At 44.1% G+C, this 21,701-nt stretch overlaps 1 protein-coding gene across 1 annotated transcript in view; it reads right to left on the reverse strand.

The window, feature by feature from the left end:
* Positions 1-1,339: 1,339 nt before the first annotated feature.
* The window catches only part of TBC1D22B (TBC1 domain family member 22B), a 48,761-nt gene continuing 28,399 nt past the window's right edge, over positions 1,340-21,701 (reverse strand). The window contains exons 9-13 of the mRNA XM_066623928.1: positions 9,217-9,323; positions 6,348-6,423; positions 5,753-5,880; positions 4,219-4,314; positions 1,340-3,342 (exon numbers count right to left, since the gene is read on the reverse strand). Coding sequence (XP_066480025.1) covers positions 3,214-3,342; positions 4,219-4,314; positions 5,753-5,880; positions 6,348-6,423; positions 9,217-9,323 — 536 coding nt within the window. The 3' untranslated portion in view covers positions 1,340-3,213. The remainder of the gene's footprint in view (positions 3,343-4,218; positions 4,315-5,752; positions 5,881-6,347; positions 6,424-9,216; positions 9,324-21,701) is intronic.

The raw sequence follows: 21,701 nt of genomic DNA on the forward strand, positions 1-21,701 counted from the left end.
GAATGACAATTAGAATGGCAAATGAGAGTGATGACAACCACGGACAAACAAAGCCATTCAAGTTGCATTGGCTACTATTGTCTGGGAATCTGACTGTGGAGGCAACCTTTTCACCAGAGGTCCTTTGGAGTCCCTGTTGAATGGTGCAGCAGTGGAGTTGTCAGTGCCTCTGAACTGCCGTGTTGATGTACTATATTAATTTCTCAAGCATGCATGAAGAGCCACTTGACCTTTTGCTATTAGGCATTATTGAACTAAGCTCGGGTCCAGGGTTGGATAGCTCAGGCAGGTGCTCTTCAAAGCCACAGACAGCAGGAACTATTTCTCCATAGACTCATCCCATTGGCACTGTCTACCACACTTACCTACACAAAAAAAGAAACTAAGCAAAGAAATCAGATTGCTCTCTGACCCCTATAAGAAACACATCCTGCTCTCCAAATCATTCCAGAAAGGCACTGGAGAGTGAAGGGAGTTTGCATTTCAAGAATTTCCCTAATCTTACTGCTCACAGCATGCCCAATTAACTATTTCATTCTGAGGAAAGATCCTCAAGCCAGATCACAAGCTGCTTTTCAAACTTTCCTCAAAGTCTGAAAAACCAGTTGGTTAGCTGGCATGAGGATCTGCCAATCAAAAGAAAGAACTCAAATAGAGTCAGGGCCAGAGAGAGACCAGACCGGGAAGGAATCCAGCTGGAACGAGGAGTTCTATGAAAGACTAGAACTATTCAATTGTAAAAATCCATACGGGGTTTAGAACAGCCTGCCTATGTAAACTGCCTTGGATTAAAGTCTGAGGAGAAATCTGAAGACCAAAGAAAGTCGGTATATAAATACCTGTATAAATAAAATATAAATAAATAAATATTCTACTGAGCATGCCCAAGAAGCTCTTGGTATCCAAGTCACTGTTTAAATTTATGTATGCCGCTCTGAGAGCCACAAGCCACACTGACCGAAGAGTGGGATATTATGTTTCTCAGATAAACAATATAATCAGAATAGAGAACGCAAGCTTCCATAAAGTTAATGGAATCCCATCCACGTCCTGTTTTTAGGGTGTCTTGATTTTAGACTTTAGTCCCAAAGGATTATTCTGAAAGATAACAGAATCTTTCTGACCACTGGTGCAGCATAGGTAGTATAATCCCTGCCTCAGGAACAAGAAGAATGACTAGACAGGTCATTTTTCAAAAGAATGCACTTTGGAACTAAAGCCAACTAGGCCTGAGTCTGCTGCAACATGAGATGAATTCAAGAGAGGAAGATTAGCAAAAACTTGTCAGTCATTCACAACCTCTTGAAATCCACAGAGAATAGAAGACTGGAAACACAGGTTGGTTTTCTTTTTTAATTAGTCATGTTAAACTAATGACCACCAGGTCGCTGTCTCAGAGGAAACAACAAAAGGCACACACACAAAAGAAAATCAAGTCAGAATGCCTGAGAAAACAACTCCAGGTTAGGAAAGCAACTCGAGAGACACTGCTTGGTGTTTGAATGGCAATGAGGCTCTCACCTTCTTGTGCCTCCGAACTCCCGATGCCATCATGGATTGTTCTTCTATTTCAGCTCCAAGGGGGGAAGGGAGCAGTTTGAAGCCTGATGAGACTAGCATAGGCCAGCCCATGCTGCAACTCAGCCCATGGGACCAAATCTGTCTCAAGTGGGGACAAGGCTTGGCACTAATGAGACTGCGCCTGCTGCTGGAATAAAACATTAAATTAAAAACATTCTCCTGTTTGTCCAAAATCACACTGAGACAACAGTGGGGAGAGAGGAAGTGTACTTGGTTTCGAAGCTTCCACCTCCTCCTTTCTCTCCAAGGCAATTCAGAGCCTTGACACAAGAAGACTTCAGTCGAAAAACTCTCTCCCCTGCCTGAAGGTTCTGACCTGGGCTGGGGGGAAGCAAAAGCCAGCAGATGCATACCAGACTGGGGCTAATTATCCTTCTAAAGCGGTGACTACAGTGAGGGGCAATGGTCTGAGTGCTGGAGAAGGACAGAGGGCTGCAGTGCTTCTGAAGAGGACATGCTCGAGGAGGACAGGCACTCTTCAGGTCTCATCCCAGCTAGTCCAAGATGCCTGCTCCACCAGCAAATACTGGACACCACAAACCCTCAACGTCCTTGATACTGGAGGTTGCTCAGTACCTTTGGAGTCCAGTTTTCCTGATAGGAACAAAGCGTGCCTATCTGAAAAACATGCTAGTGCAGATACGTTGACAGCTCCAAAACCCTGGTGGCCAGGGGAGGCAAGAGGCCTACTGTCATTTGTAACACAGGCAGCCTTTACACTCTTGGGACACACATTATAAATATAAAATCATATCTGCTACAAACAGAAGACTTATATTGTACATCTTTTACCCATATACACAAGAACACAATATACACATAATGCCTTGGAGGAGGAGTGTCATTGTCATGGAAAGGAGATTTTTAGAAGCACAGCTCCTCCCCCACACACACCCTCCAGTTCAATGCACACAGGAGGTCAGTCAGTCAGTCAGTCAGTCAAGTCAGTCAGTCAGTCAATCACAAGAGGAGTTCTCTTGTTCATTTGTGTCATTCTGAACTGTGTGTGGACAAGACAGCCTTTTGAACATGTGTGCGCCACCCGACACAGAGAGACATGCTGCACATTAGGGTAGTATGCATGTGAGGAGTGTGTGACTGTGTGGTGTGTGTCTGGTTAACCCTTGAAACGGTGCACTTCTTCAGACACATGGAGTGAAGCTAAGCCCTGAGAGCTTCTTGTATCCAACGGCAGAGCTGTCCCCTAGGCAGGATTCTTTGTAAGGCATCTTCATTGGGGAGTTTAACTGAACAGCATCTGAAGAAAAAAATATACAGACCCAGCTGGGAGTGCGCAAATGTGGCTGTGCTTAGGCAGGTTAACAAGAGGCTGCAAGGCTCAGGTGACCCAGGCTAGGACTGGCAGGACACTGAGAGGCTCAGTTTATTCTTATGGCCCCCACCCAAGCTTAGGCCACCATCACAGTATGGGACACTAATGGTTGTTTGAGTGGCACATCCACGCACGAAGTGGCAGGCAGGCACACGCAAAAGTTAAGACAGAAGTCTGATGTGAGCTTTTTACAGCAGAGAGTGGTTCCTGGTCAGAGTGTCTGAGGACTCAGGTGATGAGATGCCACAGTGATTAGGACGAGGCCAGCATGATGGAGAGCAGCTGCAGAGCCCTGGCACCTATCGGCGGTAGTGATTGGGGGCATCTGCAAACATGTACTTGAGTCTGTAGGCTTCAGCAAGGAGAAGTCCAATCTCTTCATTGCCCCAGTGTATCGTGGGCAGGTTTTGCAGCAACATTAGAAGACCCTGAAATGAAGAAAGGAAATTGGTACTGAGAGGGCCATGAGACAGAACTCTAATCAACTGTCCCTTTTCAACTTTTGTGGTTTCACATGCCCACGGTCTACATCTGAGGTAGAAACCCTAAACTGTGCTGTCTTGCTTCAGTTAATTGAAAACTGCAGTCATTGGTTAACAGATCTTCACCACTTTAGGGAAAACAGGGAAGTAGCCTGGCTGCCAGGTGGAAAAGCATAACAAAGAAGCCTAGTGTGGCAGAGTTGGGAACAGAAGGTTTGACTCTTGGCCTAATAGGCAACATAGCAAGTTTACCAGATCTCACAGTCAGGGAAATCACTATGCTAAATGCTTATGCGTGGAAGATGGCTAGAACCCTGGACAGGGTCATTGTATACACCTAATCACATGACAAAGATACTTCTGCTCATGTTGCAGGCTGTTGACTATTCCAGTGTTTCTCAAACTGTTGGTTGGGACCCAGTGGGTGGGTCATGAGTCAATTTCAGGTGGGTCCCCATTCATTTCAATATTTTATTTTTTAATATATTAGACTTTGATGCTACCATAGTATGTGACTGCAAATGTTACAGACCTGTACTTTGAAAAGGTTACTCTGTATATGCTTTTAGCAATGATAGTATATGGAACTTACACCTGGGTGAGTGTGGGTAGGATTGCAGCCAGGATTATTAAAAAATTTTCCTGCTTGATGATGTCACTTCCAGTCATTACATCATTTGCAGTGGGTCCTGACAGATTCTCAATCTAAAAAGTGAGTCCCAGTGCTAAGTTTTGAGAACCACTGGTCTAGTCAGATAATGCCTCAGGCAGGAAAATTACGTTGTGTCCTTCCCTAAACCTAGCTGCCTTCAGGAGATTTACCTGGAAGTCCTCTTCGTCCAAGATCTCTTTCCGCCACTTGATCAAAAACGCAGCACAGACATACAAATGGAAATGAGAGAATCCCTCTGGCTCAGACTGGAGAAAACACAACACAGAAAAAAATCATTACTATGCCTTATTTCTTACTGCTTCTCCAAGTTATATGAACATATGTATGTGTGCAATTGTCTGAAGATGCCATCCCTCTTAACAGGTTTTTACAAATTTTGGCTGGTGTTGGTAGACAACCCAAATTAGGGGTTGCCAAAACCTTGCCTCTCTTCATCAGTGCCATCTTATCCCTATTTTCTTGGACATATTCCTCACCATGTCCCATGGGATCACACTAAAGTCGGCTTGCACTTTAAAGACTGGAGATATAGCCCCTGCCCCTGTGTTGCATCTCTGCGAAAGGTCAAGAAAAATCTCTTGCTTGGGGAAGAAGGCAGGAATTATCTTCACAATTATGAGAACTAGAGTTTCAGCAGTGTAAAGTCCTTTACAGCTATCGAAAAGCTTGACACACCATTCCATGATGCCTGGACACCACTGCAAGTGGCTAGGTTCAGATGACACCAGTCCATCCACATCCCCCAATGCCAGTAAGTTGGGGCGAGAGAGAGGTGGAAATGGGGAGGAAAGGAAAGAGGGCAGATCAAGGCTGGGAAGAGGGCAGTACTGGCAGCAGCAGTGTCACTGATATCCTATCCCATTTCTTGGCCTCAATCTGCTGCCTGGGTCCACTTGGACTTTCACCAGCTACACAGTTGGCACAGGTTTGAATAGACCTATTCAGGCAGCAACGGAAGGTCTACAGGCCTGAAATTTCCTGTGGGATACAGTGTGCATATTATTGGCATGGCTATATTGCCATGTGGGGAATTATGTAGCATTGGGTTGCCCGAGTCATAGGAATGGCAGGAACCAGTCATGTAGCCTCGGTCTTTCCTACATAGCCAAGCAGTCCAAGAAGAATCACATGACCTAGGGAGCCAATAGGATTTCTGCTGGCCCTATATAACTGGACTTGGATATATATATCCTGGACTTGGCTCCCTGATCTGAGATTCACATCTTAAAAAGGTCTCAGCCTTGGCCTTTTTGTCTGCTCTTGCCACATGCCTGTGGCCCTGCGAATGCCCCCTCTGGAATTTAACCACTAACTTGCCTATCACCCTGCTCGGACCAAGAGAAAGTTTGGAGAAACTTCCCCAAAACTACACTCTGTAAGGATGATCTCCGCCTCCTCCCATTTCAAATGAGAGGGGAAAGCTGGGCTTCCTCTCATTTCTCTTGCTATAGGACAATGGGACATTTGCCATGATGAGGCTGAAGAGCAGAATGGTGGATCCTTGCCTCTTCCAGAGCTCTGTTACTTCTTCACATGGTGGGCAGACACATGAAAGCTGATTGTACTCCTTCTGTGTTGGCAGACTGCAAGCACCACCTGATAACTGTGGCAATGCAGATATGATGAGCATCTGTGTCCAAGCAGGAACCCAACAAGAAGGCAGGAAAGTCAAATTCCCCATACCTGGTAGGTGTCCCAAAGGCGGATGGTGCAACGAAGAGGAAGTTCTCTCATCAACAAGTTGTTCATCCAGCGAAAGGCAAACTGCAGGTATTCAACTTCATACTTCCTAAAGTGATTGTGTACCTGCTCTGAAACAGCACATTCCATTTACACTGCTGAACATGGATGGTCCCCCCCAACTGTTGTATGTCAATAGCAGATATCAGTGATGCCAGTCTTCATTCTATCCAAGCAAGCCTCTCCTCCATAAAATCCACACCCAACCTAAATTTATCCCACAGACACAGTTCTTCTAATTCACATAGTCCTACATGCCTAACAGTTCTTGGTCTTTCACTCACTCCCTTCTCCCAGTGTTGTTCTATCCTCAACACTGCTTAATGGCATCGGCTTAGCTAACTTCTTTGGCACTCTGGTTTGACTGCCACTTTCCACAGGTAGCAGGCCTTTAGATGCCAGCTTTCTGCTTGACAGTAATTCTGAAAGTTCCACACCCAACATCTTTCTCTAGACATAAGGACATGAACAACAATCAAGGCTATAAAACAAGCAAGCTCAGCTTCTCCTTCAACAGCTTGAATCTCCTCTTACCTACCATCAATCCGGCTGATGAGTTCTTCCAGTGCCTTAACTTTCTTTTGAATCCCTGGCTGTGCAAATGTGTAATTATCCTGTAGCACAAACATAACAAGAGCTTAAGAGAAAAGCAAACCCAGTGAAGATAATCCATGCTATTTCAACTAAGGTCTGGCAGCATGTCTCCAGAGTTCCAAGCAGATCATTCCCAGGAACACCAGAGACATAACTTTGGGACTTATACATGTAACATGCTCTACCACTAAGCTAAGAATGTGGGGAGAAAAAGGTAACATTTATATGGACAAGATTACTTGTGTAGCTTTTACTATCAGAGTCTATCTCTAAATACTGGGAAGGATGAAGACTAACTACATAGCCATCTACAGAGACTATAGCTCAATGGAGGAGCATCTGCTTCACATGCAGAAGGTTTCAGGTATCCTGATTCCACCTGACTCAGGATAAAGTAGTTTCCTAGAACACTCTCTTTCCTAGAACACACTCTTTCTCTCAGAGAGAGAGAGAGAGAGAGAGAGAGAGAGAGAGAGAGAGAGAGAGAGAGAGACCGACCCACTAATGAGCAGATCAGCAGAACTGTACACTGCAGTTTGGGGGAAAGCTGCTTGAGATGGAAACTTGCCCAGTTGCTCTTGCCATAATGTTCCCAGCCCCTGGGCACATGAAGGAGACATGCCTTAGGCAGCTTATCCTAGAATTTTGGAGAGTTCAAGAAAAGTGACGCAAAAGAAAATGCAATTTTAACACAGTCAGAAATAAGCAGAAAAAGCTGGAGCACTTAATCTGCAATTTGTTGGGAAAGCTGATCCTGATGGAATGCAGAGAGAGGAGAAATAAAAGGAAAGCACTTTGTCTTTCTCTGTTTCTCAGCTTTACTGAAAGCCAAGGAAGGAGGTGCAAAAGCATCAGCTCAAAGGGCTGGTATTAAGCTTTACAACTCTTGATGACCTAGGAGCAGAATTTCTTAAGGACTGCCTTCCTCCAAATGAACTTGCACCAGGTTTAAGATTCTCTTCTGTTTTCTGTGACCCACTGCCATCAGCACATGCAATGGGGAAGTAGTGGAGCACATGCTTTGCAAGCAGAAAGTCCCAGGTTGCTTGCTGCACTGGATCTTTTAGCCAATGTACTGATGCTGGTACTGAATCTGCTATTTAGTTTCTCCCCCTTTCACAAGATTAGATTTCAATTATTTTTGGACATTGTTTTGTCATGGGGGCTTTAACCAGATTTCAGCAGCTCCCTGTATAAACAATAGAAAAGTGGGTATAAATGTATCAAAATCAATAAAGAAATGCAAAAATAAAAGGCAACTTCTTGTTCCCAAATAATCATAGGCACTGATGTAACTTTATCCCAGCCCACTCCTCTTTTATCTGTATAGATCTGTATCTGTATAGGCAGATGCTCATCTATGATGGTTTTCAAGCATCACACACACAGGACATAGCCTAACTTTTTTTTCTTGTTAATAGATATGCTCCTGTGACTTCAGCCACATGTGAGAACATTTATGTGCCACAGTGTGGGCTGCTAATTCCAGGTTGAATGCTAATGCCTGTGATATGCAGGCTTGAAGCTGCAAAGCACTGCCGCATAAGCTTGGGAGACACCATCCATATGCCTCTACGAAAACCAGAATCATAGGAGATGAGGAAAAAGAACACCAAATAGCCAGGACTATGTGAATGCCATGACTCCATGGGGTACAGGAAAAAAAATGCTGGTTCAGAATCAGCTTCCTGAGAATCCCAGACTTATTTTTCAAAGCAAGTTTCTAGTCCTTATGATTGTGAATATATGGCTGGAAGTATATGGGAGGAAGATATTTCATTACCCTGCATCCTTGCTCCCCACCATGATTTGCAAAACCAGAAAAAATTAAGCAAAACAAATACAAAATAAATTATACAGAACAAGAGAACAAATGTGCTACATTGGCATGATTCATACGTTATAAAACTCAGCATTTTTAGTGGAGCATTCAGATCATCTGGGCCCCAAATTTTAATTTTTTTCCAGCACGGAGTTCATGTAGTGCTGCAAATAACTTCAGCAAGGAGATTCAGTGGAGGGGGGGTGGGGATAAGGTAAAAGAGGGTGAGAAATCAAGGTCAGTATAGCACCCCTTATTTGGTATGCCAGATGTTCATTTATTTTGCTACATTAACCACTCTATGTACTTTGTTGTTGAAAAGTGATACATAAATATTCTCAATGATTATAATTATACAATTAAGATTCAGTGCGCCCTGTAAGCTGCTCAGTCACGTGGCTGCACAGTTCTGAGCTAAGCTCTATGCAATATGGAGCTCGGCAATCCAGAAGTTCAGCGATGATGTGTTATGTCATCACAAAGCATCCAGGGATGGCGTCATCATGCCACATGTCAGAAGAAGGAGTCCATGCACTGGCACAGACCCTTTAGAGCAGAGATATTCAAACTGGGGCATCGCAACGCCCAAGCCCGACAGTCCTGGTCTCTGTCCCTTTAAGGAGCAGGGGGAAGCCAACGACGCGATCCCCAGGAACGCGTCGCTAAGGGGGGGCTGCAGGGACTGGGATGCACTCATCAGTCCGTGCAGCAGCCGTCCTGGGGTGCGGGGAGCCCTGCGCAAGCGTATGCAGGGCTCCCCAGCCTTCTAAAAGTGAAAGTGGAGCGATCACACTCCACCTCCGCAAAACTGGAGAGTTTTAACTGGAGAGTCTCAAATTCGCTAAGAGTTTGAAAACCACAGCCTTAGAGGGAATATAGCTAAGATTATCACTTCTGGGAATGACAAGTGTTGAGTGAGCAATGGTAAGAGCAGATGCAGGGGTTAAGAGATGGCTTGTGAGGGGCAGTTGCACTGTGGCATAACTCCTACCTGTATTCCATCTAGCAGTTTGCTCATGCACCAAAAGCTGTCAGCTTCAATACTCCGCAGCACATCCTGAGACAGGTTTGTAACATCGAAGTTCTCCACATCCTCTTCTGAAAGAAAAAAGCAACAGAAATCCAGAAGAGAGAGCATAGAAATGTGCTCCCTCAAAAAAAAAGCTCCCCCCCCCTTATTTTGTTGACCTGAAACCTACAGGTGTATGTACAGATCCATCATGTCAAATACTGCTGTTCCAACAGCCTTGCTGAGGGCTGCTCTCCTTCCAGGGCAGGAGGAACATCACTGGCTTTCCCCAATGCATCATAACCTTGGAAAAAGCATGCAATTCAGTAGTGGATGCATAATTCTACCCTTGGGAACAAGATAGAGGCACCTTTCAAAGTGGCGGCTCCTCAATATTGAACAGGAAGGCAGCAAATGTCCCTCTCCATACCATCATGGCATCTCTCCAAGTGACAGATTGCTGGTGCTGTGCACATGTGTTTTAGAATGTGTGCTCCTTTGGGACTGAAATCCATTTTCTCACTTTGAGAACTTGTTGATGTTGAAAAGCAGTATATGAGTATTTCAGTAATAATTCAGTCAGCATTATTATTATCAATGAATAATACTATATAATACGTAATAATATATGATATCAATAATAATAATAATAATTAATAAATAAATAAAATTATCAATAATAATAATAAGTCAGCATCCCAGTGATCACATCTTGTATTATTTCTTTAAGAGAGAACATTTCTGGCCCTTATGATTGCAAAAGATAGCCTTGACAGTACATGAGAAAGGTCTGGTGATGTAAGATTCTTATGCTGTCCTTCAATCAACTTTCCAGGGGAGTTTACAAACCAGTGACAAGAAGCTGGATAGGACTGGGCCCTTAGATGGCAAGCCTCCTCCTTTAGGGAGAGTACAACTCCATCTAGAGAGGCTGAACCCCATCCCACTCAACTTATGAACTGAATACCTTCGGACCCTCTGATGTAGAGACTGAATGTCAGTTTCTTCTCACCTGCTTCAGATATGAAAAAAAAGTGAAGCTGGGTGCTGTTGCCATACTGATGACACCTCACCACAAATTTTTCAATGATCTCTCTTAGAGGGCTTCCTGTAAATGGGGGGGAGGGGGAGGAACAAGGCTAACTTCTGTGGAACGCTATAACATAAATTGATTTATATTTCACATTTTTATATCGCCCTTCCTCCAAGAAACTCAGGGTTCTGCTCCTTCCCTCCTTTTGTCCTCACAACAGCCCTGCAAGATGGTGACCTAGGGCCAGACACTCAGGAAGATTCATGGCTGAGCAGGGATATGAACCCAGATCTTCCAGGTCTAAGTCTAATACTAGAGCTGCTACACTATCCTGGCTCTTAGCAGCACCCCAGCATAACCTTCTGGAATTACAGTCCAATCCTGTCCACACTTTCCTGGGAGTAAGCCCCATTGACTCTAATGGGACTTCTGAGTAAACATGCAGAAGATTGGGCTCTTAGTCCTTTAACTAGCAATATCGCATCCCCAACTCCCAACTCAAAGAGCCTATTCATACCATGAATGATGGTACTGAAAGGTCCAAGAGAATTAATAAGATGTCACTTTTCTAATATTTCTCCCAACATGGGTTTTGCATCAGGGTGAACAAGGCTGTTTCTGAGCTAAAACCAATCCTGGAACAAAACTGAAATAAATCCAGATAACTGGGCATCTAGGAGCTCCTTGAATTGCAGTCACCACTTGCTTAGAGAGCATCCAGAAAGGGGATGTTTTCAGTCAACCAGTTGTAGCTGTCATCCTTAAGAATCCAAGGATTATTTCTTGGATTGGCAGCCTCCCAACTGCCTCTTTCACAGTAGCCAGGACTACTCCTTATTGCAAGGAGGCACTGAATTAGCCCCTGAACCAGGCCAGTCCACTAGATGCTATTTAGCCACAAAGAGATCAAGCAAGAATGTGATAGCCTGCATCCCTCCAAGCACCATGTCCTCAGGTTGCAAGGGCTGAAATTCATCCCATAAACCAGGGTCAGGAGGTGCTCTGCATCACTCCATTAATGGCAGTGTTGAATCAGTGATGTTGAACTAGCGTTATCCAAGTTGGGAATGATACAAGCAAAGGGTTTAAGAACTTCCCATATGCCTCCAGAGATTCCTGTGGGCCATGTTGTGAACTTCATGGTGTCTGAATCTTTACCAGCACTGTCTGGAGATGCCAGGGATTGAACTGGAGTCTTTCTTATGCAAAGCAAGTGCTTGATCACTGAGAAACAGCCGCTCCCCAACATATGTGGCTCCCCCATCCACATTATATCAATCTGTGCAAGAGCCCTTTGCTTTTTCTGATACCAGGATGAAATAGACAAATCCATTAAAAGCAGCAGAGAAATACAAATTTGGCTAGCCTCCGCTTCACTCAATGGTGGCTGCTCCATGCTATGGCTATCACAAAGTACTCCTATAGGAGATGCTTTGGCTGAGGTTACTGAACAGGAGGCTATCTTTATCCTTTGCTTCTTTCACAAAGCCAAGAACAAGCTATTCAAACCTCACAGAGAATTTAAAGCTACTGCTGAACAACTGGCTTCGTTCTCTGATTCAAAGGAGCAAGGGCTCTGAGCCCAGAAATGGCAACCGCTTTGGGATGCAGACAGGCAGGCACCAAATCCTACAAGCTGAATTCACAGAAGAACTGGCCACAGAGTGTACTGGCCTCTACATCCTTCCATCCATTTGCAGCCCCAGTACAGTGCGAAAGGAGACATTCTTAGCAGCAAACAGAGTGGCCTCTGTTCCAAAAATGATGACCAATGCATAATAAGGAGAAGTCTTTTTTTCCATTAACACTGGCTGAAAATATTTTGGTATGCCATGCCATTCAAGCTGAGCAAAGATTAAAGAGAATTTTAAGCATAGTTTAAGCATAGTCACTGGAGAAGCCATGCACTCTGAAGTAGCTAAATATTTTTCTTTGCCTAGCGAAAGGCTTGCTAACTCAGGCTGCAGAGAGGTAAATTTTCTTCAGACCTGAAGGTAATATGACAGAGACACTGCTGTCTATGGTGTACACATGCATCCTACTGCCATCTCTTTTCAAAGTAGATTGCAGTATTGATTGTACTTTTTCAGCGCTTGAAAAAAATAGTAGATCTGGTCTGACCAGTGGGGGGAAAAAAACTGAGTACATACATCACCCTTTTGCCTCAAATAGGTTTAACCTTCATTTCAAAACTAAAATCCTAACAAGAGGATTTACATTCACTGATCCCTTTCAATAAGCTGCTGTCCTCCACACTCTTAGTGGCTCTCTAAATTTACAGTCTGCTGTGTTTTGAATCTGAAAAGTGCAATCTGGACAAAAAGTTTGAAGAAAGTATGTTTCAGTGCCAAAAGCAGAACTGAGATCGCCTTCCAGAAGCAGCTCAGTACAAGTATAAATAAGGGCCAGACTACACACTTAAGAGATCTCTGAGAAGTAAAAGATTCATGTATTGGGAGAGCTTAGGAACACCTATGGGATGTCTCCATATTTGATTGGAACAGCAGCACCAGAAGGGGAGATGTCTCTCTGCACTTCGGCCTGTACCATTTTCTAATCTAAACCTGAACTGGAATTGTTTTTCCCTGCGCAGCTAACAGCCACTGGGAAGGATGAGACTTTAGATTAGGGAAATAGTACAGGAAAATAAACCACCAGCACCATAGCTTCAATCAAATTCAGGCACCGGTACAACTACCTTTAAATAGAAATAAAAACTTGGGAGATCCTATCACAGATTGCCTGCACACCATGTAGTTTGGCTTCAAGCAAAAGGGCTAAACACACCATGTGACTCTTAAAGACACTTGCATCAAACAAGGACTTGAACTGCCTCTGGTGTGATGCAATTTTTTCAAGTGAGTCCCTGATATCTGAAGCACTGTGGGCCAATTCAACTCACATGTGGCAGAACTGGGAGAGAGGGACAAATCAGGCATTTCAGATATTTAACTTAAAATGAAAATGCTTCTATAAGAAGCGAAGAAGTATTTGCAGAGGCATGGCATGGCATGAATAAATACAGATTTTTCAGATCCCAGCACACAATCTTATCTGATATGACAGGAATATATAATGCAGGCAGTTCATGTGTCAAAGGACTACAAATGTGACCAAAAAACAAGGTAATGTATTCAGAAGCTGAATAAATGGGGGGGGGGGAACACTTTGTATTGGCAACCTTCAGTCTCGAAAGACTATGGTATCGCGCTCTGAAAGGTGGTTCTGGCACAGCGTCTAGTGTGGCTGAAAAGGCCAATCCGGGAGTGACAATCCCTTCCACACCGGGAGCAAGTGCAGTCTGTCCCTGGTCTGTCTCCCTGGCTATGGGCCTTCCTTCTTTGCCTCTTAGCCTCAGACTGTTGGCAAAGTGTCTCTTCAAACTGGGAAAGGCCATGCTGCACAGCCTGCCTCCAAGCGGGCCGCTCAGAGGCCAGGGTTCCCCACTTGTTGAGGTCCATCCCTAAGGCCTTCAGATCCCTCTTGCAGATGTCCTTGTTTCGCAGCTGTGGTCTACCTGTAGGGCGCTTTCCTTGCACGAGTTCTCCATAGAGGAGATCCTTTGGGATCCGGCCATCATCCATTCTCACGACATGACCAAGCCAACGCAGGCGTCTCTGTTTCAGCAGTGAATACATGCTAGGGATTCCAGCACGTTCCAGGACTGTGTTGTTTGGAACTTTGTCCTGCCAGGTGATGCCGAGGATGCGTCGGAGGCAGCGCATGTGGAAAGCGCTCAGTTTCCTCTCCTGTTGTGAGCGAAGAGTCCATGACTCGCTGCAGTACAGAAGTGTACTCAGGACGCAAGCTCTGTAGACCTGGATCTTGGTATGTTCCGTCAGCTTCTTGTTGGACCAGACTCTCTTTGTGAGTCTGGAAAACGTGGTAGCTGCTTTACCGATGCGCTTGTTTAGCTCGGTATCGAGAGAAAGAGTGTCGGAGATTGTTGAGCCAAGGTACACAAAGTCATGGACAACCTCCAGTTCATGCTCAGAGATTGTAATGCAGGGAGGTGAGTCCACATCCTGAACCATGACCTGTGTTTTCTTCAGGCTGATCATCAGTCCAAAATCTTGGCAGGCCTTGCTAAAACGATCCATGAGCTGCTGGAGATCTTTGGCCGAGTGGGTAGTGACAGCTGCATCGTCGGCAAAGAGGAAGTCACGCAGACATTTCAGCTGGACTTTGGATTTTGCTCTCAGTCTGGAGAGGTTGAAGAGCTTTCCGTCTGATCTGGTCCGGGGGAACACTAAAGACCTTTAATCTTTAGTTCTCACTTGGGACCCTTTCTTGGCTAGGGCCAAACTTGATTGTGTTGGTACAGTAAAAGTGAATTAAAATGCCAAGTGCAAGTACAGTGAATCAATCCTCCAATTGTACCAAACTCTGTCCAATATTACTCATTACGCCAATGTGGTTGTGATAACTGGTTTTTAATCACCTCACTGACATTCTAATTGGCAAGATATTCATGCAGAGTTGTGAACAGTGCACGTGTATTTGCATGGCTATATGTTCTTCATTTCATCGCTCTTCTGGAAATAGCGATCAAGAAATGATCCCCCCCCCCGGTCTGTGTTTACTGCAGCATAACTTGGTCATGCCAGTGTACATACTTCATTCACAATTCACTATGAATCTCAATTACATGTGAATTTTCTCCCCAAGTTAATCAGGCAACTTTTGGGCCCCTGCAAATAAAAAAAAAAAAAATGCAAATTTGCCCTCAGAAAGGCTGCAAAGGCCAAATTTTAACCACCAAATTGGCATATATTGAGTGAAATTCAACTGAGTTTGGCAAGGCATGAAGGAGAGGTTGCAATTGCCCCTGAGGTAACACATGAATAGCATCTGTTGCACTTAACAGGCTCTGTCAACTATTTGGAACCCTAAGTATTTGCCTGCTGCAGCTGGAGGACCTCAAGCTTTCCTTTGACCCTCAAGCTGATCCTTCTCCCAACACCAACATTCCAGCTCAGGAGGGAAGATATCACTGAGCAGCAGGAAGGCACCAATACTTTGGCAGCCCAGCAGCAAGCAGCATATGAGGAGCATTAGGGTAATGGAGATGGCAGCAGGGGACTAACAGGCAATGACAGTTAGAGAAGGAGAGATGGGAGATGCTCCCAGGCAGCCACCCTGAGTCTTCAAAACACACACTGTCATCAACACTAATTGCAATTTCATGAAAAGACTCCACATACTCATGAAAGCATAACAGCTCTTAAACAGTTTCTTACCCAGCTAAGATATGAAAGTTAATCTAGCTCCAAGCAATTAGCATCTGCAGTGATGATGAACTGCCTTCACATATAGAGACCCCTCAACTTCTTCCTCCCCACCCACCCATAGAAAGAGGGATGTCCATTCACTGCAGTCAGATCAGGGCATTAGAGGAATCTCAGGAGAATGGTCCTTGCAGGAGAGCCTCCACAATTTGCTGCTCAGTTTTTCCAGCCCTAGTTAATTTGGATCACAGTATGAGAAGAGGAACCTTCAGGCTCAAAGGGAGGCAGGCTTTAAATTTGGTTGGTAACCTTCAGTCTCAAAAGACTATGGTATAAGCCTACAGCACCCAGTATTCCCAGGCAGTCTCCCATCCAAGTACTAACCAGGCCTGACCCTGCTTAGCTTTTAATCTTATCATAACCTCAGAATTGATGCCTTTGTGATAAATTAAATAACATGCTAGATGCGCTCTATGTGGGGCTGCCTTTGAGGACGGTCCGGAAATTACAACTAGTACAGAACGCGGCTGCTCGTGTGGTTGCTGGGGCACGTCGGTTTGACTCTGTCGAGCTGTTGCTCCGGCGGCTACACTGGCTGCCAGTTCTGTTCCGGGCCCAATTCAAGGTGCTAGTTTTGACTTTTAAAGCCCTTTACAGCTCGGGTCCAGGGTATTCGAGGGACCGCCTCCTTCCCTACAATCCTGCCCGTGCTCTTAGATCATCTGGGGGGGCCCTTTTGACTGTGCCGCCACCAAGAGATGTGAGAGGGGTGGCGGCCAGGAAGAGGGCCTTCTCGGTGGTGGCCCCCAAACTGTGGAATACCCTCCCCTTAGAACTGAGAACTGCTCCCTTGTTGCTAACGTTTCGGCGTGGACTGAAGACCTTTTTATTTCAAAAAGCTTTTAATTGTTGACAGGCTGGCTGGCGTTCTTGCTTTTTATATGAAAACCCACGGGGTTTGTTTGTTTTTAGATTTTCTAATTATTGTAAATTGTTTTTAATGATTGTTTTTAATGTTGTATTTTTTAAAGTGTTTGTAAGCCGCCTTGTGTGCCCGTTGGGCAAAAAGGCAGGGTATAAATTATAATAATAATAATAATAATAATAAAATATGAGCCACCACTTATATACAGAAGGTGTGTTTGAAGGAAAAGGTCATCATCACCAATGACAGTAACACACCAGAACCAAAGTAGCCTGATAAAATTAAAACACATTTGCCTTCAATTTCAGTTCCACCAATTCAATCATGCCTTGATTAAAATGGGCCTCCTCCAAATAATCCATTAATGCTTTTGTTGATTAGCTTACAGTTTAAAAACTGCAGCCCTAGTTTCAAATCAACATTTTAGTACAGAAAAAAGAAACACACCTAGATCTATAAAGTTTACTGAAATTGATTAGAGGCCGAAGACTTTAAAATATATTACACAAAAAGCATCAGCAGTATTTAGGTTATCCATCCTGGTCTTTTTGGGGGGTAGGTAAGGGCTAGACAGGTGGGGTGATGGACTGCAAGTTAGGGAGATCCGAGTTCCTTCAGTGGAAGGCTGTGCAATGATCTCAAGCAAACTGCACGCTTCTCTGTAACCTATTCTTGGCTTATATATGTATACTCTACTTCCTAGCTCCCTGCACCTGTACATGTGCTAAGAGATAGCTGAGACAGATACTGCCACACACAAAAAAATAAGATGCTTTTTATTGGACCAACTTCTCCTGCTGAAAAAATATACAGGCTATTGAAATGCACAGCTTTTTTTAATGCAACACTAAAAATTGCCAGACACATTTGTTCATATTAAGAGATATTTGTTCAATGAACCTTGTGTGAACAAGAGACACAAATGAGGCGGAAACACTTAGTGAAGGGAACAACTTGCAACCCACATCACCTAATGTCTGCGCTTAGTCACATCTTTATATCACTGGGAATATTTTGGCAGTACAGGTGCAACCTTTTTATGCATGGATTTTTTTATATGTGTGGATTTATCCCAACGTGAATGGTGGGAGATTAGAAGTCGCGTACACCTTTGCCTTCTTTGCCACGCGCTGGTGTCTCCCTCCATTTCAAGCCAGCCCAAAACATTGAAAAAGGCTGTGTGCCTTTTTTAAGATTGTGAGCCTTTCGAAGGAACAGTAAAACTCCTTATAGCCCCAGAGCCATCAATAAGCCACCCTGGGTCCCATTAGCCGCCCTGGGTCCCGTTAGGGAGAAGGGCAGGATAAAAATAAAGTTTTATTATTATTATTATTTTATTATAAGACTCTTTAACATTGTGTTCATGGGAAATGGAGTTGGTTGTTGAGAGTGGAAGCCAAGGGAAAAACCTCTGTAGCCAGAACAGGTGCAGCAAAGAGGAGTGCTCTCTCTCTCTCTCTCTCACACACACACACAGGGAAAAGTGGTAGTAACAGAGGGGATTACTTTAAAAAAACCCACAGAGTGTTTTCCTTCAGCTTGTTTTGTTTGTCTTTCTCAGAGCCGAATTCCCCCCTCCGTCAGACTGAGATGTTGCAGGCTCTGTGTGCTCCAACCTTCATAAGCAAAACAGCCCAGTAAGCAAGTCTATGCACAGGCCTGGGCATCCCACCTGTGAAACAAGCAGGGACAGTGGGCAGCAGGGGAGGATTGAGTACAGGAACGGTGAGGGGGGAGATGATTGAGAACTGCTGCCTTTGTTTTCTTCCGTCCCCAGGCTGTAGTGCTATTTGCTTAATTGTACACAACTTGTGTTAACTATGCAATTTGTGTAAAATCATGTCATTTCTAGTTCTGATTTGGCAACACGTGGATTTTCGCAATCATGGAGGTTCACGGAACAAAACGGAACAAAAAGGCTCCACCTGTACTACACCAAAGAACTAGCCATTTCAGACATTGTACAGATCTGAAGATACTAGCGTTGGGAAATGCCACTTGTGAATGGTTCCCGTTCTGCAGGAACAGAATGAGGTGCAGGATTGTGGATGAAGCCTATCCACATATTGTCTTCTCCTGCTTCTGTTACCATGAACAAAATGCACACATGGTATTTCTGTTACCATGTTACACAAGAGCAGCCTGCTGGATGAGACCAAAGTCCAGCATCCCAAATGCATCTGGAAAGCCCACAAGCAAGGTTTAAAGGCAATAGTTCTCTCCTGCTGCTGTTCTCAAGCAGTTCGTTTTTTGTGGCATACAACCCCAGATGCTAGAGGTTCTATTTTAGGAAGGAGTTGAAAGCTGTCTGTTAAATACTATGAACTTGAAATTCAGAAGAGGGGGAGATGGAACTGATAATTCATTCTCAAGCTAGGGTCAGCAAAGGTGAGAGAGCTATAGTAGGTAGTCGAGCAATACTGATTTCCTCGCATTCACACATTTTTAAAAAAACTATTTTTGTTACTTTCACTTCTAGTGACATTGGAGAGCTCCCTTCAGTGGGTGGCAATTGCCAATTTTTCCTCAAAATGCTCCAATCATAGCAGCATTCTGAGGCATTCTGGGGAAGAAAAATGGCAGCCAGCAATGGATCTGTCATTTTCTCCAGACTATTTTCTACTGCTCTGCCATCAACAGTAGTCCCCCCCCACCCCCAAAAAAAACTTTTCTGAAATGTTGTCACTCCTTGAAAAATAGCTAAAATACAGGAAGTATAGGAAGCAGAAAGCCATAACAATATAAGTAGCTAGCAATAGGGATTGCAGTTCTAGCTAGGTGTTTAGGAAATGCATTTTGTTTGTTCTTACCACTCCAAGCCAGCCATTTTACAAGATATAAATTGCATGATTTAGCCACACTTTGGATTTTGTGCATTGTGCTCATGAGTAGTGTCCTGACTCCCTCTACTGGGCATTACTAGTTACTGCATCCCATTTGGTCAAGCTATTCCTTTATGTTCACCCATCTAAGTTCAATCACTTTCCATCACTGAGCTCGTTTATTTTTCTATAACCCCTTTTTGTCAATTCCTTTTGGGTTTTTAAATAAATAGGTTAGATGGGCAAAGAGACAAATAAAACCAGTGTGCACGGATAATTCAGAGGGCTGTCACCATCTGATTGCTCAAGTGTGCTACTGCTATTTGATTTTATATAACAACTGCTGGCATTCTGTGCTCTCTTGGGGAAGGTGGTTTTTCCCCAAATAGCCCCCCATCTTCTTTCTTTAATTTGGGATGGTGGCAGTGGCTAATCTGCTAGTTTTATGCCCTCCCCTATTCTGATGCTGGCTCAATAAAAAGGGAAAGCAGGGGAGTAGGAAGAGATTCATGAGCCCTAACCACTAAGTGCTCCTTTGCTAGGAGTGGCTCTCTAGCTATAGTCCCTGACAGTTCCACACTTCTGTAAAGAAGCTCCCCCCCCCCCAAGGAACATAGTCCACCCAAAGGACTAACTACTGTCTGTAATTAACAGAGATCTCATTATTGCAACAGGCATCACAAGACAGAAGTAACCTATGAAGCTTGAGCACAGATAACAATCTTAAATTAAAGTTCCGAAACAGCAAATGGCTTCTCATGTTACTTGCTGTCAGTGTTCAACAGTCTTCCACTGTGGCATTTCTCAATGGCTGGGGGTAGTGGTGGTAGATAGGTTCCTTTATTTCATACTTTATAGATATTCTTGTGAAAACACTGGTAGACCAAAACTGCTATGTAAAGTGTGAAGTATTCCATTTCTAGAACGAGAAGTGCTAGAACTCAAGTGTGCCTAGAAATTCTTCCTCCTAATGCAAAAGGTCAGGGAAATAGGATAGCTCTGAAGAAGCAAGTAGAGAGGAACTCTGCATATGCCCTTGTTACTTTATGTGCTCTAGACTGGAGGTCAAGTTGAGGAAGCTCCACTAGAGGTGTTTGAAAATGGTGTTATTTATTTTACTCAGAAATAAGCCTGTTGTGTTCACTAGGTTTTAGGCTGTGATCCTACCTTACTCATTGGAAACAAACACCTCTCCTAATAACATCCTGGAGGACCCTCATCATGTGAAGCCTTTGAAGTTGGTGTAATAGTGGCAAAGTGGCAAAGCATGAGCCAAGGTGTTTCCAGTTCCAATTCCAAACTCACTTATATGTTCACTAAGCGCTCACTGGTAAATGAACTGAGACAATATTTGTGAAGCACCCTGAATGCTCTAAAGCACTATGATTAAACATTGGAATGTTCAAGAGCTATAATATTATACATTGTTTATAACAGTCTGACTCATCACTACAATAGCATTCTAAATAGCAAATTGCTTTACTTGAGAACTTGTACACGGACAATAGATCTACGCGAGCAACTAAAAATACAACACTTAATATCTTGCAAACATTGGTTTTGGAACTCAGACTATTTTAAACAAAAACTAGCATTTTATGGTCCTTTTTCGTTCCAAGAGCTGGTGAATACATGGCCATCTGATTTCTTTGCCACTTCTTTTTTCCTGGAAACAAAACCCTAAATAGAGAACATGAGCCAACAACATGGTGCATTGGCTCAAAAAAACCAGTGTCATATTAGCCAGCATTAACAGGAACATGGTTTGCACAACTCAGTTCCACTTGGCACTGTCAAGACTTCAGCAGAAGTACTGTGATCATCTCAGGAAGTTGTGGTTCATCAGAAATATGGAGGTGCTAAAAAAAATTCAGCTACAAGAAACTGTCTAGAGCAGTGTTCTAACTTTGAGGGAGCTTTACTCCCATAGTAAGTCTTTGTGGGGGAGGGGATAGGGTGGCAATGCAATCTCCAGGATCACTTTGCTAAGGGAGGGTGCTTTCACTTACTTATGTAGACAGGACCTTAGCAGGAGGTGCGGGGAGCCCTACGCAGCCCTCCACAAGGCCTGGAACGTTCACTAAAAGCAGGCACAAAGCACCTCCTGCAAAACAGAAGTGCTTAGTGCCCGCTGTTACAGACTATTTCAAGCCTCAGGGAGCGCTGTGGTGGGCTGTGCAGGGCTCCCTGCACCCCTACCTACATAAAGTGAAAGCACCCTCCCCTTCGGGACATGATCCTGGGGAATGCTTCCCTGACTCCCCCCACCCCTTAAAGGGACAGGGAATGTTTACACAAACCAGTGGGTCACAACCCACCAGTTTGAGAACCACTGATCTAGAGAAATATATTATGTGAGAGAAGGCAATGCTGTTTTCTTTTTAGGGCATCCATACTCCTAAAAAAACCCTGTGCATGTAACTTAGAGAAACAATTAAGAAAAGTGGTTAGAAAGTCCT

This window comes from Tiliqua scincoides, chromosome 4 (assembly GCF_035046505.1).
Source record: "Tiliqua scincoides isolate rTilSci1 chromosome 4, rTilSci1.hap2, whole genome shotgun sequence".
Lineage (NCBI taxonomy): Eukaryota > Metazoa > Chordata > Lepidosauria > Squamata > Scincidae > Tiliqua > Tiliqua scincoides.